Genomic DNA, 24,135 nt, shown 5'->3' with positions numbered 1-24,135 from the left:
GCCCGGGCCCGGGGCCAGGCTCCGGGGACTCCGACGCCAGCGCCCGCCTGTTGCTGGAGGGTGCTGGGCAGGGCACCTTCACGAGCCCGGTTTCCTTGGCTGAGGATAAGACCAGTTCCTACCTGCAGTCCTGTTGGTGGCTTAAGGGAAATAAATGTTTAAAGGGCTGAGCGACGGCCACCAGTGGGAAGTGGAGGGTCCAGGTGTGCATGGACAAAGGGCCCGAAATCAACTCGGAGTTTGTAGGCAGGAAGTGCAAATCAAGGTCAGACGTCCAGGGCAAGGCCGGGGCTCACAGGAGACTGGTGGACCCTGGCCCAGCAAGGGGATGTGGGTAGGCGGAGGCCAGCCTGGACTTCCCAGCTGGGCCTGACCCCTCCCCCAGGCTGGGCTCCTGGGTGGCACTGAATGGTGGACTCTGACCTGATACGTGGCCTTACTAGCTCTCGGACGACCTCAGTCCAGGCTCCGTCTGCTGTCCCCGCCGCCACCACCACCATGCTACCTCCCAGGCCTATACTTCTCTTGACCCTCCTCCTGACCCCCGGCTCACTGGGCCAGAGGGCTCGCAGGCCGTTGCGGCCACCGTCCCCCATCAGCACCATCCACCCCAAGGCCAACTTCGACACCCAGCAGGTAGCGGTCGGCGGGGACCAGGGGGTGGGCCCTAGGCTGCCCTCATCCCCTTGTGCCTCCCGGACTCCCTCACTGGACCTTGGCATAGTTTGCAGGGACGTGGCTCCTCGTGGCCGTGGCCTCCACCTGCCGCTTCCTGCAGGAGCAGAGCCACCGGGCAGAGGCCACATTGTTGCATGTGGCTCCCCAGGGCAAAGCCATGGCTGTCAGCACCTTCCGCAAGCTGTGAGTCCCTCTCCCGGCTCCCAGCTTCACCCCAGGTTCTCACCCCTCACCCAGGCTCTCCACCTCACTCTTGGCTCCTGACCCCCGCCCCAGCCTCCCGACCCCCTGCCACAACCTCCGGACCTCTCAGCCCAAGCTCCCGAACCCATCCCGGGCTCCTGACCCCCACTTGGAGTTCCCATCCCCCACCCAGGCTCCCAATGCCACTCCCAGCTCCTGATCTCCACCCTGGACTCCTGACCCCCACCCTAGGCTCCCAAATCTCTGCCCCAACCTTCAGACCTCTCAGTCCAGGCTCCCAACCCCACCTTGGGCTCACAACCCCCACTCAAGGTTCCCAACCCTACCCAGCTCCCAACCCCTGCCCCTGGGGTCATGACCCTACTCCGGCCAGTGGCCTGGACCAGTAGTCAGTGGCAACCTGCCTTGGGTGTTCCCGCTTGGCCCCACCCGGGTTAGGGGTCCCCCACGCCTGCAGTGCCTTCTCTCACCCCTCCTCCCCAGGGATGGGATCTGCTGGGAGGTGCGGCAGCTCTACAGAGACACTGGGGTCCCTGGGCGATTCCTGCTCCAAGGTGAGGGCAGGGCCGCAGGGTGGGGGGAGTCCAAGGTGAGGGTAGGGCTGGTGGGGGGGGTCCAAGGTGAGGGCGGGGCCACGGTGGGGGGAGTCCAAGGTGAGGGCAGGGCTGGGGGGGTCCAAGGTGAGGGGAGGGCCACGGGAGGGGGGTCCAAAGTGAGGGCAGGACTGGAGGGGACATAGGGCGAAGGCAGGCCAGTGCTGATGAGGCTCTGTCTCCAGCCCGAGGCGCCCGGGGGGCTGTGGATGTGGTTGTCGGGGAGACGGACTACCGGGGCTTCGCCATCCTGTACCTAGAGCGGGCACGGCAGCTCTCAGTGAAGCTGTATGGTGCGTACGTCTCTGTTGGCCCTCCTGAGACCACGCAGGGCGCTCCCCATGCAGGAGCCCCAGCTCTGCCCCGACCCAGGACAGAGCGGGGGGCGGGGGGCAGTACACGTGGACGTGCGTGCCAGTCTGGGCACCACAGCACTCCCTGCCCCCAGCCCAAGCACTTCAACCCCAGCACGCCAATCCCAATCCAGGCACCCTGATGACACCCCAACACCCTGACCCCAGCACCCAACCCTGATCCTGGCACCCCAGCACCCTGATGACACCCTGACCTCAATGACCGGACCTCAGCACCCCAACCCCAATGCCCTGACCCTGCACCCAGACTCCCGTACCCCAGTACACCTATCATGGAGCCCCAGACCCAACCCCAATGCCCTGACCCTGGTACCCCAACACTTCGACCCCAGCAACCTAACCCTGATTGTGGCTTCCTAATCTCATACCCTGACCCACTCCTGCCAGAAGAGGCCTGGGAGGAGTGGCTGCAGGTGTGGGGTGGCCAGGGTGCGTCCCAGGCCCAAATGGACCCTGGTCTCCAGAGTGTCCTGTCCGTCCCCCGCAGCCCGCTTGGTCCCCGTGAGTGACTCTGTCCTGAGCACGTTTGAGCAGCGTGTCCAGGGCGCCAATATGACGGAGGACCACATCATTTTCTTCCCCAAGTATGGTGAGTAGCTTTCTCCCCCCAGCATATCCCGATACCCAGCTCTCCCCTAGGGAGGGCCGTGGCTGATGGGACGGGGCTGACTCTTCCCTGGGCCCCCAGGCTTCTGCGAGGCTGCGGACCAGTTCCACCTCCTGGATGGTAAGGGGACCACAAAGGGGGCTCGGTCCAGCAGATGAGGGGTGGGGACCTGGCCCCCAAGAGCACAGCCCAGCAGTGCGCGGGACTGGGGACGTGGCCCCCAAGAGCACAGCCCAGCAGTGCACGGGACTGGGGACCTGACCCCCAAGAGCACAGCCCAGCAGTGCATGGGACTGGGGACCTGGCTCATCTGGTGACTTGGGTGTCTGTGCCGCAGAGGTGAGACAGCAAGGCCAGCAGTGAGGCCAGGTGGGAGCAGGAGGCACGGAGAAGACCCCGTGGATGAGGGACGCCACTGCCTCCCTCGTCAGGGGCCTGCCATCGCAAGTGGTCCAGGGCCTGGGGGCCCAGGGCGTGGCTGATGCCTTGTGGGGGCTCTCACCATTCTGTCTGTTCTCTAGCTTTTCCTCCATCCCCAGGAGCCTCTGGGACACAACCTGATTGGGGCAGAGCCGTTTTCTCATTAAACTCATTCAGTCAACTTCTTATCCCCTTCTTTCCGCTCTGGACCTGGCCCGGGCCTCTGCTCCTGGGCATTTCTCGGCCACCTGGAGTTGCTGCCTAGAGGAGAAGGCAGACTCCCCTGCCCAGAGCCCCCTCCCGCCAGAACAGGATAGGGAAGACATGCCGGCCTTTTAAGTGCCCAGAAGCCATGCCCCATCTCTCCTGGCCTCAGTTTCCCAGCTGCAGCTGGGCCCCACCCCACCCTGCCCTGTGACTGGGGAGCTCCCAGAAAGCCCACACCCAGGGGATGGGCAGAGGTGAGCGGTGCAGAGGGAAGGAAGGTGCACTGTGACCTGGAGGGTGACCTTTTGGGGATTCAGGGGAATAGCAGGGAATCTGAAGGGAGCAGGGAGTGGAGGTAGGACTGAAAACTGGGAGTAACTGTGGTCCCACCCTCTGTGCCTCCCTGCCCCAGTGATGCCTGGGAGGCCCCTCAAAGTGAGCCCAGACAGGGGTGGGCAGCTCACCACTGCCTCCCCCCACCAAAGAACTGGTCTCAGCCAACTTGTCTGTCCCTCGCCAAAGGTCACTGGGCACGGGGGCAAACCTACTGAAGGAGAAGGACTGAAGCTGGAAAAATTGACCCTGGAAGAAATAGAGATATTTCGGGGAACCCAAGAGCACTTGAAAAACAGAAAAAGTAGAAGCAAAAGACAGTAACAAAGAGCACGTTCTCGGATCTGGGCTCTCCACCACCCCATTTTCCTTCCCCGGCCCCCACCCCATCCGTGCTCCAGGACGCTTATCGGGGTTGACAGCCCCATTTCCCGTGGAGCCTAGGCTGGGCAGCGGCCTGGCGGATGGGCCCGCTCCCTGTGCCCAGGGCTGAAGGGCCCACGTGGCAGGTTCAGGGCTCTGTTCCAGTTCCCTGACGTGAGCACGCACATGCCCTCCCCATTACCCCCCCTCCCCCATCTTAGCATCCTTCTCAGCTTGCTGAAGGACACGATAACCCTGCAAGGGTGTTGGGTCCTATCTCACAGCTTCAATGACTCTGCAGGGCCCTTACCACTCACTCACTCCCTCCCTCATGCCCCGGTGGGGTCTGGAGAGCATGCTGGGGGAGGTGCTTGTCCCAGGCAGTTGTGCCCTGTGTCTTTGCCCTGAGGCTGCCCTTCCCTTTCATGCAGGCATGAGCCCCTTGGCCAGAGGACAGCTTGCTCCCACCACCGTCCCTTTCAGCCTCCCCACAGGTGGCACTGGCCACCAGCCAGGCCCTGGTGTGGGTGTGAGCCTGAAAGTCCGCTGCCATCCTACCGGGTCACTGCTGCCCACCCCCACCACATCTTTGGGCACAAGGCAGCCCCCCCCCCTTCAAAGCTGCCCCTGCTGTCCTGGGGCACTGTTTGGCCCAGTTCCCGGGCCTTTCCGGTGATCATCTGATACGATCTGAGGTGCTCTGTGTGCTGGGCCCTGGGCAGGTGGGGACAGGCTATGGGGAGGGGCTGCCCCTGGGAGCCCAATGTCCAGGGCTTTGCCACGGATGGATGAATGAGTAGAAGTGTGGAGTCATGTGGCCAGGGGCGGGGGGTGGAAAGCACGGCTTGGGGCCCCAGATGTGGCTGGGGGACCCCTAGGAGCTGCCCCTTCCTCCATGTTCTACCCAGTGGCTCCTTTCCCTGGGGAGAACCTTGAACACCTGGGTGAGCTTAGGTCCAGCGAGCAGGGGTCCCCCAGCCCTGCCCACCGCCTCACCCAACCTACTCTCCTCAACCGAAGCCCAATCCAGACTGGGAGGGCAGGGCACTATGCTGGGGTGGGCTGTGCCAGGGGACTAAGGTTCAACCCTCGCCTGGTGTCCCTCTGCAGCTAGGCTCCCAGGAGGACAGTGAAATGGGGCAACAGGGAAGGGACTCCAGGTGTGGTCCGGGAGGGAGAACGTGGGGGGGGCTGTACCCCTAGACATGGACAAGAGGACCCCCAGGTTCCACAGCCCCCAGCACCTGAGAGAGCTGTCATTAAATACCACAGTGCCTGTGTGGGACATGGCCTCAGGTTTGCATGCACCCCCAAAGCCCTAGACACTGCCCTGGGCCCCACTGCCTGGCCTCCACGGCCCCATGGCCCCAGGAGGACCCCGTGGCCCCAAACAGAACGTGGCCAGCTCTGCTTGGGGTGCAGGAGGACTGTGTGGTGGGCAGGCGGGCACGCAGGAGTCACCTCCTCACACCCCTCCTCCCAGAGTGTGAGGCCGTCAGGTAGGGAGGACCACTGAGTGCTCAGGGCCTGAGGTCCTCCAAGGCCACCGAGTCTTCACTGGGGCAGGAATGACAGCCCCTCGACCTCCAAGTCTCCAACTGCAGGTCCAGGTGTGACAGGTGTGGGGAGTCCGGGTGTGACAGGTGTGAGGAGTCGACAAGTGGTTCTTGACATGGGGCAGATGGCAGGGAGGGCCTCGTAAACCTGGCAAGTGGGCTGTAGCTGAGAATTCAAAATTTAGGTAAGATGGGTCTGGCTCCATTAGGGAAACCCTGGTGGTGCAGTGGTTAGGAGCTACAGCTGCTAAACCAAAGGTTAGCAGTTCAAATCCACCAGGTGCTCCTTGGAAACTCTATGGGGCAGCTCTACTCTGTCCTTCAGGGTCACTACGAGTTGGAATCAACTGGACGGCAATAGGATTGGCTTGGTTTTGGCTCTATCAGAACATTTTTATTTAAAAATGTTTGTGAATTATCGTTTGTATTTTACCTCTTAATTCTAATAGGTAATATTGAATATTTTAGAAAATATTTTATGGAAACATAATGTTTAATTTGAAAGTTCACCATGGGCAGGGGGCTTGGGGGAGCAGCCATTCCACACTGTCTGTGCCCCCCAGTAGAAGCCCAGACCTCCTCCTTTATCTGACCTGGAAAGCACCAGGGCCCCTTCTTTCCTCTTTCCGTGTGAGGGGGTAGGGACTCCCCCTCGCGGTCCCTGATGCCAGCCATGCCCCCCCACTGCCCCTCCCAGGCACCCCCGCTCCCCATGGCCATTTCCATGGGTGGTGGGTGAGTGGTGAGTGGGAGCCTGCTGGGTAGGCTAAGAGGAGATCTCATGGGGGAGAGTGGGAGGGGATGGAGACACTTGGGGCTTTCTGAGAGGGGGAGGGGGAAAAAGGGCAAGAGCTGAAGAAGGGCAGGGCCTGAGAAGGGGGTGCATGCACAAGGGGGCAGAAATTCCCTGGGATGAGGTGGGTCCTCTGGGGAGAGTGAGGCAGAGTATTGGCCTATGGGGGTGGGGGGAGGCAGTTTCTCTGGGAAGTGGGGCCACCTGGCAGGGTCAGGGGCTCCCTGGAGGCTTTTGGTCAAGAACAGTGGCAGTGGGGAGCTTTCTGTGCCTGGGGATGCTTGGATGGGGGCCGCAGGGGGGCCACCGGGGGCCATCGCTGGTGTTGACACAGGCGGGGGAGTTGGGAGGGCTGGCAGGGTCTTCCGTGTGGAAGCAGAAGGAGGTGGGATGGGGAGGCCAGGCCAGGAGGCCTGCAGGTCCAGGGAGCCTTCCTGAGCTGGGGGTTTCGAAGGAGGATGGAGAGGACTACCTGGTCCCACACGGAGCTCCAGGCTTCCCCCTCCCCCTCCCCCTGCATCCTCCGCATCCCTGCGCACCCCCCATTGCAGGTGAAGGTTGTCCCTCACCCCAGCTGCTCACTTTGGTCCTCTCTGTTTGTTCCTCCTATTAATATCCCTTTGTGACAGGGCCCGTGGACAATCGCTCCAGAGTCTGTGGGAACCCTCGTCACCCGCCCAGGGGCTCCTCTCCAACCTGGGGGCCATCACCTCCCACCCCCCTCTTTCTGGTCCAGCCACATGGGTCCTGAGGAGGCCTGCCTCAGGGCCTTTGCATGCCGTTCTCTGGCCTGGCCTCTCCTACCCCTCCACTCCCATCTCTCTCGTTCACCCACCCTGCTGCTCTTCTGGGGGTCACTGTCTGGAGGACCTACGTGTCATGGGTTGAATTGAATCCCCTGAAAGATTTGCTAAAGTCCTGACTCCCAGCCCTGGGAATGCAGGGCTTCGAATAGTTTGTCCCTGTTGGAACCTCTGCTGAGAATCTGCAGGCTAACAAGTCCCCGCGTGATGCCAGTGCTGCTGGTTAGGGACCAGTTCTGAGACGTACCGGCAGAGCAGTGGCTCTCAGAACATATCATACAGAAGGGTCACCTGGGGACCTCGTTAAGACGTAGATTCTGATTCCGTGTATCTGGGGTGGAAATGCAAATTCTCAGCAGGAGTTGGAACCAAAGGAGCAGGTTTGACCAAACCGGCTCAAAGCCCTGGTTTAAAAAGAGTCTTTGAAGATGTCACCAGTCAGCACTGTCCTGCTGGACCGGAGCTGCCCTGAATCCCACAGGAGTATCCGTATGAGAAATGGGTGGGGAGACGGGGAGGGAGCCAGCGACAGCAGAGCAGAGATGGGGTTACATGCAGTCCAGGCCGCTCCCCCAAGATGGCCAGAGCCCCCCGGGTGAGATGGGTGCCGACTCAGGAGTCCGAGAGCCCCCCCGGGTGAGATGGGTGCCGACTCAGGAGTCCGAGAGCCCCCCCGGGTGAGATGGGTGCCGACTCAGGAGTCCGAGAGCCCCCCCGGGTGAGATGGGTGCCGACTCAGGAGTCCGAGAGCCCCCCCGGGTGAGATGGGTGCCAACTCAGGAGTCTGAGAGCCCCCCGTGCAGGATGAAGGGGACCTCAACAACACTCCCAGGCTGATTTGAGGGGGCTTCACCTTTTTTTTTTTTCACCTGCGGTGTGGGGTCATGTTGGGTCAGGATGGCCCTGGCCTGGCTAGAGGCCGAGCTGCTCTCAGTTGGGGTCCATGACTCCTTGGGGGAAGTTCCTGGGATGAACGATCAAGTTATTTGCAGTTCCCCCTCACCCGGGACGATCCCAAGTCTCTTATGAGCAGGGCAGGGGAAGGAGGGAGGTGGCCTGGGACAGGGGGACCCCGGACTGGGGAAGGAGGGGCCAGGATACGCGTGCTTCTGGGGAGCCATGAGAGGGTGCTGGGGCTGGAGTGGAGCCTGGGGGGAAACCAGTGGGTGAGAGGGCAAGGCCTGGGGACCTACCTAGGAGCTGGTCTCCACGCCCACCCACCTGCCTGGGGTTTCCTGGGTCCCAGCTCCTTACCCACTGGCCCTACCCTCCCCCCCCCCCCCGCACCCAGCTCTCCCCTGGTTGGGTCCTGCCAATCCTGAGGAGGAGGGCAGAGGGGGCCCACCCCCAGGATGGCCCCTGCCTGAGGGCCCATAAAAGGCATGTCTCTGAGGTGGCTGCTCACTGCCACCTTTGTTCGCTCAGTCCCCTGGGGGCCCGCAGCCACTCGCCACCTGGCATGGGGCCGTGGTGTGCCCTGTGGGTGGTGCTCACCCTGCTGAGGGCCGTTCAGGACAAAACGTCGACCTCCGTGGCGGCCTCAGGCACGCCCAGTCTGCTGGACTTCCAGAAAGACCAGGTGCGGAGCCACGGGGAGGGGCAGCCTCAGGGAGGGGGCAGCTGGACTGGTCAAGTGTATAGGAGGGAGGCAGGGGACAGACCTTCACACCCAGGGCCCCCAGCCTTCACAGGAAAGGACCTTGCTCAAACCTCCCTGGGTCATATGCTTCTTCCTGTCACCCTGCCAATCCCGGCGAGGTGGGGACATTTCCGGTTCTCTGCACAGATGGAGAAACTGAGGCTTAGGAGGGGCAGATGCCCAGGGTCTCCCTGTCCCTGCCAGCCTCATGGCGGACCCTATCTCTATTCTGGTGGCCTCTGGCTCCTGCCAGCTGATCAGGCAGACCCAGTCCAGGTCCCACTGCCGGTGAGAGGGGCTCGGGCTGCCTGCAGGACAGGGTTCAAGGGGGCTCCCTGCAGTTCCAGGGGGAGTGGTATGTGGTCGGCCTGGCGGGGAACGCCTTCAGGAAGGAGGACAGGGAATTACTGAATCCTTACACTGCAACTTTCGAGCTAACAGGAAACGGCCACATTCAAGTGTCATATGCCATGACCCGGTGAGTGGCTGTTGCTGCCTAGAGGTGGGGGTCCTGGCCCATGTCCCCAGGAGCCCTCCTCATGCCACTAAGCTGGTACAGGCTGCTTAGTGCCTCTGGCTGCCAGTAACAAAACCCAGCTCATGTACGAAAAAAGGCAAGGCACTTAATGGATTACGGGGTGGGGCGGGGGGGGGTGTCCAGGGAGGACGGGTTTCAGGTACAGCTGGATCCAGGAGCTCAGTGGCATGATCAGGACTCTGTCCCCCAGCCTCTTGCTCCAGCCTGACCTCTGTCCAGATGGGTCCTCCCCTCTTGGTGGCAGGCAGCCCCAAGCTCAGGGTCCTGGTCCCAGAGAGGAATGGGAATAGCTTCTGATTGGCTCTTCTTGAGTCATGTGCCCCTTCTGAATCAATGGGTGCATCTAGGGTGATGGGTGCTGTTTGGCCAGCTTGGATGAAGAGCCCACCCCTGGTTGGGGTGAGGCAAACAGCTGATGGATGGTCCTAGGGAATCCCATGAAGGGTGGAGGCAGCCCCTTTGGGGGACACCGATGCCAGTGAAGTCTTTGGAGCCCTGCCACCCCTCCCATGGGCGGGCCTCGTGCCTTCTTTGCTCACCGCCCTGCTTGTGGGGAAAGGACAGTGGCAGGACCTCTGTTTAGGGCTCTTTGGTTCAAGTAGCCCTGAGTACCAGTCGGAAGCCTAGCCATGGAGTTCCTTGTGCAGACTGGGCAGCTCCTGGGGCCAAGGGCAGGGTCATCTGCCTCTGAGGGCGGGGGGCTACACTCAGCCCTGCCCCTACCCTGGGGCCAGTGCAATCACTTGCCAGCCCTCAAGGCTACCTGTACAATTCCATGAAGTACCCAGCCTGACATAGATGACTGAGCGGGGGAAAGGCAGGGGGCCCAGGATAAATAAAGCTTGGACGCTTGAACCTCGAGCCCTCTGGGCAGCTCACTCCTCCTCACCACAGGCTGCATCTCAGAAAAGGCCACTGGCTCCCGAAGGCCCTGTGGTGCTGGGCACCTCAGTGAGGAAGAGTGGGGGCAGAGGCAGGTGGCTGGGTCAGTGAGGTAGACACCCCCTGCCCCTTCACCTCTGGCCCCGGCCTGCTGTCCTGCCTCTGTTCCTGCTTCCATCAGTCAAGTCTGACACCTGCTGCTGGGCTGCTGTCTGGAGTGCACCCCTGGACAGTGTCACCTCCTGGACTCAGCCAGCATCCCCAGAGGGAACACTGCTGTTCAGAAAACACGTGTGTCTACAACTGTGCACCCCTGCAGGCTTCAGGTCCTAAGCTGGGGCAGCCAGGGCAATGACTAGAGACACAGCTCAGGGGCTGGCACCATTTGGGGGTGAACACAGCCCTCGCCCATCCAGCCCAAGACATACCCCCGGGGATAAGCACGGGGCTCCTCGGACCACACCCTTGCGGGGACCGCTCCCTCCACGGTTTCCTCCAACGAGCAGTGCGTTCTCATGGGGGGCCCATCACCGTCTGCATCCACAGTGAGCCCTGGCCTTCCGCCGCTGCCCACTGCCTTCTCCCCCAGGGGCCAGCGCTGTGTCACCTGGGCTTACACACTGAATCCTGCCAGCCAGCCTGGGCACTTCGAGGTGGACAAGAGCAGGGGTGAGACCTAAGTGGGAGGCAGACATGATGGGGTGGAGGTGCTGGCTGGAGGGATGGCGACACTGGCCTGTGGCCTCCCCCCAGACCCACAGGCGGACAGTGAGGAGGTCCAGGTGACTGACAGCGACTACACCACCTTTGGGTTGATGCTGTCCCGCCGCAACTCGATGGGCCGCATTATCCTCAGGATCACCCTGCTGGGTGAGCCTCCTGGCCGCGGGGCTGTGGGGAGAAGGTGGGGAGGGGAGGAGGAGGGACCCCTGGACTCACCTCCTCACCGGGCAGGGCAGGGGGTGAGTGGGGCCTGTGCTGCGCCCCCATGGGACACCGAGTGCCTTCTGATGGGTGAGAGCTGGTTGTGCTCACGGCCTCAGGCAGGAGCTGGACGCTGCGTCCCGAAGCTCTGGACAAGTTCATCTGCCTGGTCCGGGCTCACCACCTCTCAGATGAGCAGATTGTTTTTCCAGCTGTGATCGGTAATGGGGCCACGGCAGCAGCCGGGGCAGCAGGCTTGAGGCTGAGGGTCGGTGCCTCCTCTGGGCCTCAAGCCCTGTGGAGCCCCTGTAGGGGTGGGTCCGTGTAGGGTTCTCTGTGGCTCCAGTGAGGCTGGGCCTCAAGTGCCCCTCCCTGAAGCTCAGGCTGGGCCAGAGCTGGAGAGTCCCAGGGCTCCTTGTCTTTGTCCACACCCCCAGGCCACTGTCCCCGGCCACCTCCTCCCTTCACTCCGGGACCCTTGGTCCCCAACCGCCTTCCCCTAATCCCCAGGTCACCTGTCCCTGGCCACCTCCTCCCCACACCCTGGGACCCCTTGTTCCCGGCCACTGCCCAAGTCCCCCCATCCCCGGCTACCTCCCCCCAACCCCCAACCCCCCTGTCCCCAGCCACCTCCTCTCTACACTGCCTAGTGCCCCTATCCTGGGCCACCTCCCCACACACCCTAGGTCCCTCCATCCTGGGTTACTTCCCCCCAACCCCCAGGTTCCCCGTCCCTGGCCACCTCCTCTCTACACCTCAGCTTTGCTGTCAGGAGGGGTCCTGAGCCTGGAGCAGCCTGGCTTGGGCAGGAGCTCTAGCCGGCCATGCAGAGCTCCCTCGGCCCTGAAGGGCTTCAGGGCTTGGCTGTGCACTGGGCTTTCCTCTCTTGAGGTCTTGAGGACCCACCAGCCTTCTTCTGGGAGCTTTGCCCCTGTCTCCTCTGTATTCTGCCTGTGTCCCGTTTACACATGCACAACCGCTCACACACATGCACACAGGCACACGTGCACGCAGAACACACATCCAAACATTTGTGCTGACGTGTGTACACAGGCATGCACCACATGCAGGCAGTGGACATACATGCCCACAAGCACACACACATTTGCACATACTCACACCTGCACACATGCCTACACTCACGCCTGCACACGCCTTCGCACGTGCCTGCACATGCCTTCACACGTGCCTGCACACGCCTTCACACACGCCTGCACACGCCTGCACACACGCCTGCACACACGCCTACACCCATGCCTGCACACGCCTTCGCACATGCCTGCACACACACCTACAGTCAACGCCTGCACACATGCCTACACCCATGCCTGCACACACCTACACCCATGCCTGCACACGCCTTCGCACATGCCTGCACACGCCTACACCCATGCCTGCACATGGCTTCACACATGCCTGCACAGACACCTACACTCAATGCCTGCACACACACCTACACTCAATGCCTGCACACATGCCTACACTCATGCCTGCACACGCCTTCACACACGCCTGCACACACGCCTACACTCACGTCTGCACACACCTGCACACACATGACACATGCTCCCGTAACTCTCTTCCTCACAGAGGACTGTACCAGGGCTGCCTGGGGCTGCAGCCTGGGGTCCCATAGGGGCCAGGTGGGGACTTCCTGAGGGCCCTGGGTTGGTGACAGGCAATGCCCTTGGGGGTGTGTCCCTTAGGCCCTCATGGGCCTCCCCTTCCCCAGGCCTTCCGTCTCCTCCTCCTGTTCCTTGTCTTGGTCTCCCTCCCCCCAGCCTCTCCAGCATCCTCCATCTGGTCTGTCTACCCCATCAGCTTGGAAGATTACATCAGGCAACTGCTGAAGGACAAAGTGGCTGCCCCTGCCCCCAGCCAGCCCCTGCCTTCTGCCACCATCTCTGTCACCCGTTCTGCCCTCCGCCTCCCCCACAAAAAATAAATGAGCCTTACAGGACCCAGAAGCATGAGCAGTCTTGGCCTTGGGGAGGGTGGGGAGGAAGAGCCAGGGGCCCATCAGCCACAAAGGTGGACAGCCCCTCCTCTGGGTGCCCAGCGCCCACCTCCACACCACCCTGCTCAGACTGGGCCTGCCTGTCTCTACACCCACCCCCGTCAGATCCAGCTGTACAGACCCGCAGCACCCCTACGGGACCCCCATTCTGGTGCTGCTTCCGTGCTCCCTGGGTGGGTGTGGGTGTGGACATCTTTGCCGCCCTCGAGGCACAAGGAGCAGTTGGGTCCCAGAGTCACAGAGAAGAAGCATGTGTCCAGGAGGAGGCCAGCCACCAGAGTCAGAGGTCAAGGGAAGCCACACTTTGTTGTGCCCTAATGGGGCTTGTGGGTTGTCGGGATCCAAGATCCACTCCTGTCCTCCTCTGTGTGAGAACCCTGGGTCTTGGCCATCCCCCCGAGCTGTCCCCATGGCATCGGGGCAGAGACAAGGCAGGGAGAGGGGCAGAGGGCAGGGCTGGGTGGACAATGGCTAGGACAGGGGCCTCACAGCCCAGGCCAGGCTCAGAGGCCCCATATTCAGCCCTGGGGTCTGTATGGCCCAGCCTCGGGTCTAGGGCTCCATGAAGCGCAAACTCATTCCTCAGCCGGAGGCCCCGCAGGCATCAGGCAGGATGGCACATGGGGTTGCTGCCCTGAGTGTACGTGGCCTTGTCTCCTGGCAGAAGGGGCTTGTGGTTGGGTCATCCTTTCTGGGGTGTGCCAGCTACCAGGTGGGCCATAAATGGGATCCCCAGGGCTCAGCCACCCACTGGCCCCATGGCTGCCTGGACTGGGTCCTCAGCACCCCCGTGAGCATCTTCCCTCCTTGGCACCTCTGTGCAAAGCCCAGTGGCGTCTCCTGGCTGCTGAGTGGGGCCCAGTCCTAGCCCCTGGCTGGGGAGATAGGAGATGCTGAGCAGGGGTGATTTCCTTGCCTGGCTCCCTTCAGTCGATTCCGACCCACAGCGACTCCATGTGACAGAGTAGAACTGCCCCACAGGGTTTCCAAGGCTGTAATCTTTAGGGAAGCAGACTGCCACATCTTTCTCCCGTGGAGTGGCTGCCAACCTTCAGTTAGTAGCTGAGTGCTTCACCATTGTGCCTCCAGGGTGCCCCCTGCCCCCATAAACAGCCCCTTAACGAGCCTTGTCTCCCTTGCTCACTCCTAGGGTGGCCCTGCTTCTTGCCTGAGCCGCCCCTCCCTCTACCCACACTGCAGGGGAGGCGCTACAAGGGGCCCATGAGTTGCTCAGGCCAGGTAGGGCAGGTCCAGGAATGCTGGCTGCGCAGGCTCAAGCCCAAGGCCCCCAGATGGAAACAGAGGCAGGGAGTGGGGTGGGGTGAGGGGCTCCTGCTGTCTGCTGTCCCCCACCCTGAGTCGGGCACGCCCTCAGGCCTCACGGCAGCTGGTGGGCAGAGTCTTCTGGTCACTATCTGAGCCTTTGTGGGACAGCCCTGCCTCCCCACAGAGCAGGGTCAGCCAGTGTGGGGGGAGGAGCAGTGGCTGTGGGGATGGGTGGCTGATACCAGGAGCCCGTGCCCTCATCCCTTCTGTTCCCCTGTCCACCTGACTTCCAGGTACTGCAGTGAACAAGGGACCCTCCCCCAAAGACCCCCCAGGCTGGCTGTGGTCCCAGCAACATCCCTGCGTCTGGGACATGCTTTTCGGCAGGGGGCCGGGTGGTGGATGAGCAGAGGAGCCCAGCGTGTTTTGGGGGCAGCGACACTACTCTTCAGACACTGTAATGGTGGACAGGTGACAGGCTGCATTTGTCACAGCTCATAGGTGTGTCCAGGCAGAGAGGGAGCCCTGAGGTGAAGGCTGTGAACTGCAGTTAGCAACAATGTATCCATGTGGGTCCTGGGTGGTAACAACCCCCCACAGGAAGGCAGGAGGGAAACAGCAGGACGAACAGTGTGCAGGGCAGGCAGGGGAGCCCTGTACTTCCTGTGCAATTCTTCTGTAAACCTGAAACGTTCTAAAAAAGTAGTCTGTCTTTTAAAAAAGAGCCAGCTGCAAAGCTGCGGGGTTTCATCTTGTGCAAGTGGGGGAGCCTAGCATATCTTTGGGGCGGTCGGCTCTTTGTTCTTGGAAGCCCCCTGGCGGGGCATTTAGTTGTGTGCTGTAAAGCGACGCTCCCCCCTCCCCAAGTGTCCCACGATGTGGCTTCGGGGTAGCCAAGGGCGGGGTCCCTGCTAGCTTCCCCTTCCTCCCCTGGCTGAGCTCCACTAGCCCAGGGCCAGTCCTGGGGTCTCACCCCCTCTCCACTAACTCCTGGGGGTCCCAGGCTCTATGAGCCAGTTCCGCTCACAGCCCCAGGGTCAGTGGGTGTGTATGTGGGCCTTTCAGACTCAGAGGCCCCAGACAGAGCTCCTGGTCCCCCGTCTTTGTGTCCTGTGGCTACTGCACAAAACACCACGAGATGGATGTCTGTATGAACAGACATTTATCCTTTCCCAGGCGGGAGGCTGGGAGTCTGAAATTCAAGTGTGAGCAGGACCATACTACCTCCAAAGGCTCTGGGGAGGGCCCTCCTCTCCTCTTCCAGCTGCTGGTGGCCCCAGGCATACCCTGGCTTGTAGACGCATCCTCTCTGCCTGTGTCTCATCTCTTTTATAGTACACCACTCAGGTGGGATCAGGGCCACCCCACTCCAGTGTGACCTCATGTGAACTAATTACATCTTCAAAGGCCCTACTCCCCGATAAGGTAAGTGTCTTGGTCATCTCGTGCTGCCGTAACAGAAATACCACAAGTGGATGGCTTTAACAAAGAGAAATTTATTTCGTCACAGTCTAGTAGGCTAGAAGTCCAAGTTCAGGGTGTCAGCTCCAGGGGAAGGCTTTCTCTCTCTGGTGGCTCTGGAGGAAGGCTTCCCCTGGTTGAGGAGCTTTTCAGGCGCGGGGGCCCCACGTCCAAAGGACGCGCTCTGCTCCTGGTGCTGCTTTCTCGGTGGTATGAAGTCCCCAACTCCCCGCTTGCTTCCCTTTCATCTCTTGAGAGATAAGAGGTGGTGCAGGCCACACCCCAGGGAAACTCCCTTTACCTTGGATCAGGGAGGTGACCTGAGTAAGGGTGGTGTTACAGTCCCATGCTAACCCTCTCAACATAAAATTACAATCACAAAATGGAGGAGAACCACACAATACTAGGAATCATGGCCTAACCGAGTTGATACACACATTTTGGGGGGGACATAATTCAATCCATGGCAGTAAGGTTCACAGGTGCCAGAGGTCAGGACTTCAACATCTTTTTGGCTGACACGATTCATCTTTACTCAGCGAGGCCACCTGGCTTGGCTTGGGTTCCTTTTCCCTGGGTCAGGGAAGTGTCCCCAGGTGGGAATCGGGGCAAAGGACTCCCCTGGTTGGATCCCTTCTCTCTTTGTCCAGTTTCCTCTTGTTTATGGCAGAAGGGCGAGCCCAGTTCTCGCTGCTCCATCGTAGCCTGGAGCAGAAGTGGCCTCCGTTGTGAACTTTCTTGTTCCATAGAAATGAGGTTGTCATGGATTGAATTGTGTCCCCAAAACTATGTCTGTCCGTTTGGTAGGCCATGATTCCCAGGACTGTATGTATGATTGTCCGTCATTTTGTCTTCTGGTGTGGTTTTCCTTTGTGTTGTAAATCCTACCTCTATGAGGTTAACGAGGTAGGATTAGCAACAGTTATGTTAACAAGACAGAACTCAGTCTACAAGATTAGGTTGTACCTTGAGTCAATCTATTTTGAGATATAAAAGACAGAAGCGAGCAGAGAGACAGGGGACCTCATTACCCCCAAGGGAGAAGAGCCAGGAGCGTGCACATCTTTGGACTTGGGGTCCTTGCACTGAGAAGCTCCTAGACCAGGGGAAGATTGATGACAAGGACCTTACCCAAGAGCTAACAGAGAGAGAAAGGCTTCTCCTGGAGCTGACACACTGAATTCAGACTTCTAGCCTCCTAAAGTGTGAGAGAATAAATTTCTTTTTTGTTAAAGCCATCCACTTGCGGTATTTCATTTACTGCAGCACTAGATGACTAAGGCAGGGGTTTTGTAGATATTTTCTGAAACAATGAGAACTTTACCTCCCCCTTTCTAGGTTTCCTGCCTCCTGCTTCTGTCGGCCACTTATCACGTTGCCTAAACACAAGTGTTTTCGAGCTGGTTGGAATTGGCATGAGTCCCTAGGTGCTGCAGACGGTTAATGTCCTCAGCAGGGGGGCCAAGGTTGGGGTTGCCAACTCAGTGACCCAGATATCAGGAGCTGGCTGTGGGGGTCAGCGGGCACAGGCCCGGCCCCCTGCCTGAGTGTTGCCACAGCTGGCCTGCTGGCCCACTGCCCAGGACACTCCAGCAGCCTGCCTGAGCCCTCTCTTGGGTACCAACTTTTGAGCCTCCAGGCCACCCTCGCCTGTTCAGATGGGGACAGATTCCCCACTTCTCGCCCCCACTCCCAGTCACCCTGCAGCCATGTGTGGCTGGCACAACACAGTGCCCCACTGGGTGGCATCTCCTCTCGTAGTCATGACATCAGGCTGTTCCACCCTTCCTCCAGGGTCCCCGGCCAGTGAGAGCCCTCAGCTGGCCTTGCCGGTGGCCATGGGTTGGCGGTGGGCTGAGTCCAGGATGTGGGAACCTGAAAGACGATATGGACAGAGAACTAGGCATCTTTTGCATGTGTGTACACAGGACAGCCCTTGAGGGCCCTGGTGAGGGCGTGGCAAGGGGAACAGCCCTCCTCCCCCAGGAAGGGCAGCCTGGAGAGGCCTAGAACATGGGTCGCAGGGTCTCAGGATGCTGTAGGACCCCATGCCTGTGTGTCAGTGTCCTGGGGCTGGGCCACTGCCCCTGGGGAAAGCAAGAGCAGCTGGACGCAGCAGGGGCAGCCCAGAGAGCTTGCGGCTCAGGCCACCAGCTGAGAGTGCTGGAATGTTCTATGTCTTGATTTGGGTTGTGTTTGCTCAGGTGTGTACACTTGTCAAAACTCACCGAACGGTACAGTTAAATTGTGAGCATTTTGTTGTGTGTCGGATATACCTTAAGTGCTTCTTTGAGAAATGAAGATAAAGTAAAGACTCAGGCAAATAAAGACAGAAGGAACGAACATGATTGCAACGAAAAGACAGCGGCTGAAGCTGCATTGCTGGTCCAGCCTCTGCACGCGGCCTCCACCCTGTGTCTCTGGGCCTCCAGTCTCCCCGCCCGGTTTTATGAGGACCGCAGTTGTTGGATTAGGGCCCAACCCGATACCCTTTACCTGATGAACCCACAAAGACCCTCTTTCCAAACAAGGTCACGCTCACAGGTACTGCAGTTAGGACAGGGACAGCTTTTGGGGGGACACCATTCACTCCACTACAGGGAGTTGAAAGCTTTGCCTCCTCATTGGGGGGGCGGGGCAGAGGACGGCTTCAGGAAGAGAAGGCAAGAACAATAACCATGCCCCCTCTCACCACCCTGAGCAGCTGGCCCTCTTCCAGGGAGGCCCAGCCAGCATGGAGTTTCCTGCCCAGAGCCACCTGGAGCTCGGCCCAGTTCTCAGAGCGCTGGCCCTGCCGCGGCCCAGGGGGTGTCTGTGTCCTCCGCACAGTGGTCAATTCCCCTCTGCTCGGCCCCTCCTGGACACAGGGCCGAGAGCTCCTGCAGGTGCCCAGAGGGGAAAGGCCTGTAGGGGGATGGGGGTCAGGGAGAGGGAAAGCGGGGGAGCCTGTGCCCTTGGGCTTCCTGCACACTCTGTCCCTTCCATCCTGTGAGCACGTCCCCTCCCCTACCCCACCCCTGCCTGCCTGGGGACAGGAATCTGCTCTGTGTCTCCCAGGCCAGGCTGGGGGCAGTGGCAAGAGGCTGTGCCTACCCGCACGAGGGACAGGCGGGGGCAGATTCCAGGGTCCTGCTGAGCTGGCCCTGCAGTGGATCTTCACTGGGGGCCTGCTCCAATCCCACCCAGACCTGACGTGGGGGGAGGCATAGGGACGGGTGGAGTGGGCACATGTGGGAATTCAGAGGGCGAGGCCTGAGGACCTCCCTGGGAGCTGGTGGTCCCAGCAGCTCTCTCCCACCTTTATTTCCTCCCCCCTACCCTGGAGACCCCAGGCAGGTAGGTGCGCAGGAAGACCCACCCCCTGACGTGTGCTGGATGGGGTCCCAGGTGAGATCTACCCCCGCCCTCCCCTGGCACCCCTGGCACCCCCGGCACCCCATCTCCCCTGCAAAAGGGCAAAGCCTCCTCAGGTCCCTTCGTGGCCGGCGATTGCCTCATCACCTGGCAGAAGATGAACTAGCCACCCCCAGAGCCTTTGGCCAGGGATGGGGCCATAAATAGGGCCTCTGAAAGGCCTGCCCCAGTCACCTCCTGCTGGGCTGAGAGCAGTCCAGCCCAGCCATGCCCCTGGGTCCCCTGTGGCTGGGTCTCACCCTGCTGGGGGCCCTGCAGACCTGGGCCCAGCACCCCACCCTGGTCCTGGTCCCCGCCCCTGCTCTGCTCAGGGTCCCTGTACAGCTGGACTTCCAGGAGGAGCAGGTGAGGCCTGGGGCCAACTCGAGGGCTACTGTCCGCTCACGCAGGAGGCAAGCCTGGCCTGGGCTGGGGCCTGTCAGACAGGGCGCCCTGGGGCCTCATGCCTCGACCCTGCCCAGGCGGGTGCAGCAGAGGAGCTCACACTCAGCCCCTCCCAGCCTGAGTGCTGGGGAGGGGCCCCCCGGGTCCAGACGGCTCCAGCATTGCCATTCTGTAGTTCCAGGGGCGTTGGTATGTGCTGGCTGAGACGGAGAACAGCTCCAAGCAGAGAGAGCCCATCAGCTATTACGTGAACACCTTTGAGCTGCTGAAAAATCACAGCTTCAGAGTGTCCTCATTCCTGAAAAGGTGAGGCCTCGAGGGCCTCCTGCTGGGCGCCTGCTGCCCCGAGCACAGAGGCCGCACCCTGCCTCTCCCACAGGGGCAGATCCACCGACCAGTGTGGCTGTCTCCATGCTCGGGGCCTAAGGGTGGTGTGTATGCATGTGTGTGCAGTGTACACATATACGCGTGTTTGAGTGTGTGCATGTATGCACATGTGTGCACGTACGTGAGTGCGGTGCACTGTGAGCATGTGTGTGCATATATTTCAGTGTGTCCATGGATGTATGAATTGTGGACATATGCACATGTGTGAGCAACAAGTGTGTGTGTCTGTGTGTGCACACACATGTGGGGGTCCAGCCTTCACGCCCTCGGCACAGCTCTCTCCCACAAGCCCCTTCCTCTCCCCACCTGTGTCCTCGAAGGAACAACAGCTGTGACCACTGGATCAGAAACCTTGTCCAGCAGGACAAGCCCGGCCAGTTCACCCTGGACAGCTTCAGAGGTGAGGTGCTGCAGCCCCCAGCCTGACACACACCTCCAAGCCCGGAGATGGGGCCATTCATAGTCCCCTTCGCTCTGGAGAAAGGCCAGAAGGTGCCATGGCCTTCTTATGGAAGCTTTCAGAAGGTTCTGGAAGGCTCTGGAAGGTTCAAATCTGACTGCTAAACCCTCCACAGGATTAGGGCTGAAGAGATATGAGATGAGGGTGGTGAAGACGGACTACCAAAGGTTTGCCTTGGTTCTGCACACCAGCATCCTGGCCACAAAGGAGGGAGTCAGGGCCTCCCTGTACGGTACGTCCATAGCCCCTTTCAACATGCCCACCACCCCACCTCAGGGAGGGGACCCCAACTGAGAAATGTCCCCGATGGAGGAGAGCTAAGTCTGGGGGCTGCCCAGGGTGGGGTAGGAGGGAGAAGAGGGGAAGGCCCAGATGGCCGGTCAGGGGAGAGGGGATGTATGCTTACTGCCCGACTCCTCCTGCCCAGCAAGGGACAGCCAGCTGGACCCAGAGCTTAGGGGCAAGTTCCTGAACTTCATCAAGTCTTTGGGCCTGACAGACCGCCACGTTGCCTTCATCACACATGACAGTAAACGGGGGTCATGGGAGGGGACACAGGCTGGCTGCTTCCCTGCAGGGGAGGAGAGGGGAGAGCAGCAGGGTGCACGCCTCGGGTCTGGCCCCAGGGGCACTCTGGGAGCTGCTTGGGGCTGGGATGGGTGCTGTCCACCCCAAGAGTCCTAGTGAGATTCGGGAAAGCTGGGCCCCCAGTGCCCCCCAGGGGCTCATCTGAGCCTGTCGGATGAGGAGGGGTCATGGTCTCTGCCCACCTCTTGGGTCCCCCATTTAGGGCCACCTCCTCCCCACGCTCTGGTCCCCCTATCCTGGGTCACCTCCTCCCGCCTCCCACGGGTCTCCCTATCCAAGGCTACCTCCTCCCTATGCCTCAGGTCCCCCTTTCTGGGCCACCTCCCCCCACCCAGGTACTCTGTCCAGGGTCACCTCTTACACTCTCCCTCAGGTTCCCTGTCCTGGGTGACCTCCATTCCATACCGTGGGTCCCCCTTTCCTGGGCCACTTCTCTCCTCTCCCAGTCCCCCTGTCCTGGGCCACCTCCCTCCTCTCCCAGTCCCCCTTTCCTGGCCTACCTCCCTCCTCCCCTGGTCCCCTTGTCTTGGGCCACCTCCCCCTCCCTCCAGCCTTGCTCACAAGGAACTTGGACTTATCCCAGAAGATGCCCTGGGCCTCAGGTGGCCTGGCCTGGACAGGAGCCCCAGAGGGCCATCCGTTGCACCCTCGGCTCTCCAAGGCTGAAGGGCTGAGGAGGCTCTGTGCCTATCCTCACTGTCCCTGTCTGGGGTAGGGGCGCCCCTCTAATGAGCCCTTTCTCTCAGCCTTTCCCCCACTGTCTCCCTCCTCTTCCTCCTCTGTCCCCCAACCACCTCCTCCCTTGAAGGGAACCCCCAGCCTTTCTGCCAGGGGCCTAGGACAGCTGGAGGGCCAGGTCCTGGGCTGCATGGCCCCCCAGAAGCAGGAGGGGACTGGGCTGGGTCTTCTCTTCCTGGCCACTCTCTGAATTGCATCTTGGCTGCTTCCCTCCATGCATTTCTGCTGCTGCCTGAACCTCCACCACCGCCCAGAGGCCTCGACGAACTGCCTCGATTGAAGGCCGAGGTTCCTCAGCTCGACCCCCCCACTGCCCGGGCCCCCTGCCCGAGGTCAGCCTCAGACCGGCTCCTTCTCACCCCTTGAATAAATCTATGTGCTAAGGACCATCTGGTCTCCTTGTTGAGTGGCCTTTGTCATCACTGTTTTCCTCACCTTGGCCTTGGCACCCACCCCCCCCGCCCAGGCCTGGCTAATGTCAGTGTTACTGTGTGAAAACTTAAAAACGTGACTTTCATACAAATACAGAATACGTACGTGCTGAAGACTTATTCAATTAATAATGTGAGAACCAGCAGGTTCAAAGGGCATGTGGGCAGGTGCGACCTGCAGCCTAGGTCAGGAGGGGGCCACCTGTCGGGACCACCCTGTGGGGAGAGTCTGCAGAGGGTCGCGGGGCCTGGCAGCCCTGAGTCTTACACAGCATCTTGGCTTCTTCTTGTGGCTTGTGGATGAGCCTGGAGCAGCCAGGTAGACCCGCTTCCTCTCATGTGCCCAGGAAGCTGTCACAGACAGAGCCGCTGCCTTCGGCGCTGGGACAGTGGAGGCAATAGGGCCCAAAAGCAAAGGAGGCGTGCATCAGCCCCACACGGCTGTGTCCATAAATGGAAGTGTGGCCCGGGCTGGGTGAAGGCAGGTCCAGCCCCAGGCCACCAGTGTCCCCACACCTCCCCACACTGCCCTTCACACCCTTGACCGGGTATCCAGTCCCTGAGCCATCTAAGGCCCTGGCGGGGGGGAGGGTGGAGAGACAGGGGCCAAGGCCTCAGGGCAGAAACCCCAGGAGAGGGTACACAGGCCTCCACAGAGGTGGGGGCCAGGTGGGGGCTTGTCTAGGGTCGCTCCCCCTGGGGCACTGAGGAAAGGGGGGTCTAGTAGGGCATACAGCCCCCCTGTCACTGTCTCAGGCCTTGTGGGGACAGGACTTTGAGGGACAGTGTGACCAGTAAGGCACTGCCAGCAATGTTGGTCTTGGGGGTGGGGTAGGGGCTCTGGGCCAGGATGTCCTGGGGTGGGAGCAGGAGGAAGACTGATAGCTGAGTTGGCTCCTGAGAGCGCCCCTGGCACCCTTGGGCCCCACTGTGTGCAGATGGAGTCGCTTTATTCCAGCCTCAAGCAGCCCCTCCCATCACCATCTAGGCCTACTGGCCCGGGACCAGCGCCTGTGGTTTTCCAGAGCGTACCCCACTTGTTTTCTGGAAGGGGCTAGACTGTGTTGATATGGGGACTCCCCTGTAGGCACAGAGCTAGAACCCCTTCTTGGAACCCCCAACCCTGCCACACCCCCTCCTGGGTCCTGACTCCCCTATCTTTGTCACCTCCCGTCTTGGGTCTTGAACCTCCAACCCTGCCATCCCCCGTCTCAGTCATCTAGTACTGCTCTAACAGCAATACCACGAGTGGACGGCTTTAACAAGAGAAATTTATTCTCTCATAGCCTGGTAGGCTACAAGTCCAAATTCAGGGCGTCAGCTCCAGGGGAAGGCTTTCTCTGTCTGTCGGCTCTAGAGGAAGGTCCTTGTCATCAATCTTCCCTGGACTGGAAGCTTCTCAGCACAGTGTCCCTGGGTCCAAAGGACGCGCTCTTCTCCTGCACTACTTTCTTGGTGTATGAGGTCCCCAACTCTCTGCCTGCTTCCCTTTCCTTTTATCTCTTGTAAGATAAAAGGTGGTGCGGGCCACACTCCAGGGAAACTCCCTTCACGTTGGATCAGGACTGGGACCTTAGGAAGGGTGTTACAATCCCACCCTCATCACGTTGGATCAGGAATGGGACCTTAGGAAGGGTGTTACAATCCCACCCTCATCACGTTGGATCAGGAATGGGACCTTAGGAAGGGTGTTACAATCCCACCCTCATCCTCTTTAACATAAAATTACAATCACAAAATGGAGGACACCCACACGATATTGGGGATCAAGGCCTAACCAAGTTGACACATGTTTTGGGGGGGGGGACACAATTCAATCCATGACAGCTCCCAAGACCCACTTGAGCCACCACCTTCTTGGGAAGCTCAGGCTCCCGAAACCCACATGAGTCTCTGATCAGCTGGTGAGCCAGTGCGCATGCGAGGGGCTCTGCCCACACACTGAACGGTGGCTGCAGGGCCCTGAATGATGAACCAGGTGCTTTACCTCGAGGTGAGCAAACAGAATCCAAGGGGGGTGAAGAGACCCCTCCTCACCACCAGTCTGGGAGGCAGGGGCTCCCCACACCCCAAGT

At 60.6% G+C, this 24,135-nt stretch overlaps 3 protein-coding genes across 5 annotated transcripts; all 3 read left to right on the top strand.

The window, feature by feature from the left end:
* The first annotated feature begins 20 nt into the window (after positions 1–20).
* On the top strand, positions 21–5,070 carry C8G (complement C8 gamma chain). The gene is made up of 6 exons (XM_023542194.2): positions 21–636; positions 725–861; positions 1,366–1,436; positions 1,661–1,768; positions 2,337–2,438; positions 2,538–5,070. Exons 1-6 carry the CDS (start codon positions 409–411, stop codon positions 2,612–2,614), a joined length of 723 nt encoding a protein of 240 aa, XP_023397962.1. The 5' UTR covers positions 21–408; the 3' UTR covers positions 2,615–5,070.
* Positions 5,071–7,613: 2,543 nt separating this feature from the next.
* On the top strand, positions 7,614–11,564 carry LOC135232354 (epididymal-specific lipocalin-12-like). The gene is made up of 7 exons (XM_064290869.1): positions 7,614–7,690; positions 8,357–8,559; positions 8,832–9,048; positions 10,580–10,659; positions 10,744–10,952; positions 11,012–11,135; positions 11,425–11,564. The coding sequence occupies exons 1-7, from the start codon at positions 7,614–7,616 to the stop codon at positions 11,562–11,564; spliced, it is 1,050 nt and encodes a 349-aa protein (XP_064146939.1).
* A 7,287-nt stretch (positions 11,565–18,851) lies between these two features.
* Positions 18,852–22,036, top strand: LOC135232375 (neutrophil gelatinase-associated lipocalin-like). 3 transcript variants are annotated; one of them, XM_064290919.1, is made up of 6 exons: positions 18,852–19,045; positions 19,632–19,762; positions 20,164–20,243; positions 20,419–20,535; positions 20,731–20,832; positions 21,884–22,036. In XM_064290919.1, exons 1-6 carry the CDS (start codon positions 18,887–18,889, stop codon positions 21,907–21,909), a joined length of 615 nt encoding a protein of 204 aa, XP_064146989.1. In that variant the 5' UTR covers positions 18,852–18,886; the 3' UTR covers positions 21,910–22,036. The 3 variants fall into 3 exon arrangements, with proteins under 3 accessions (XP_064146989.1, XP_064146991.1, XP_064146990.1); XM_064290920.1 differs by lacking the exon at positions 18,852–19,045 and adding an exon at positions 19,232–19,417; XM_064290921.1 differs by lacking the exon at positions 20,731–20,832 and having other exon boundaries at positions 21,884–21,946.
* Positions 22,037–24,135: the final 2,099 nt, after the last annotated feature.

The sequence above is a fragment of the Loxodonta africana genome, chromosome 9 (assembly GCF_030014295.1).
Source record: "Loxodonta africana isolate mLoxAfr1 chromosome 9, mLoxAfr1.hap2, whole genome shotgun sequence".
Lineage (NCBI taxonomy): Eukaryota > Metazoa > Chordata > Mammalia > Proboscidea > Elephantidae > Loxodonta > Loxodonta africana.
This window is presented reverse-complemented; position numbering and strand designations above follow the sequence as displayed.

Bases quoted from the DNA above. Each gene is read 5' to 3' on its own strand.
- C8G (XM_023542194.2), top strand. From the start codon at position 409: ATGGTGGACTCTGACCTGATACGTGGCCTTACTAGCTCTCGGACGACC. The intron at 862-1,365 runs GTGAGTCCCTCT...CCTCCTCCCCAG, and splicing joins GTCAGCACCTTCCGCAAGCT to GGATGGGATCTGCTGGGAGG. The intron at 1,437-1,660 runs GTGAGGGCAGGG...CTCTGTCTCCAG, and splicing joins TGGGCGATTCCTGCTCCAAG to CCCGAGGCGCCCGGGGGGCT.
- LOC135232354 (XM_064290869.1), top strand. From the start codon at position 7,614: ATGGGTGCCGACTCAGGAGTCCGAGAGCCCCCCCGGGTGAGATGGGTG. The intron at 9,049-10,579 runs GTGAGTGGCTGT...CTTCTCCCCCAG, and splicing joins GTGTCATATGCCATGACCCG to GGGCCAGCGCTGTGTCACCT. The intron at 10,660-10,743 runs GTGAGACCTAAG...GCCTCCCCCCAG, and splicing joins CGAGGTGGACAAGAGCAGGG to ACCCACAGGCGGACAGTGAG.
- LOC135232375 (XM_064290919.1), top strand. From the start codon at position 18,887: ATGTGGGAATTCAGAGGGCGAGGCCTGAGGACCTCCCTGGGAGCTGGT. The intron at 19,763-20,163 runs GTGAGGCCTCGA...GTGTCCTCGAAG, and splicing joins GTGTCCTCATTCCTGAAAAG to GAACAACAGCTGTGACCACT. The intron at 20,244-20,418 runs GTGAGGTGCTGC...AACCCTCCACAG, and splicing joins CACCCTGGACAGCTTCAGAG to GATTAGGGCTGAAGAGATAT.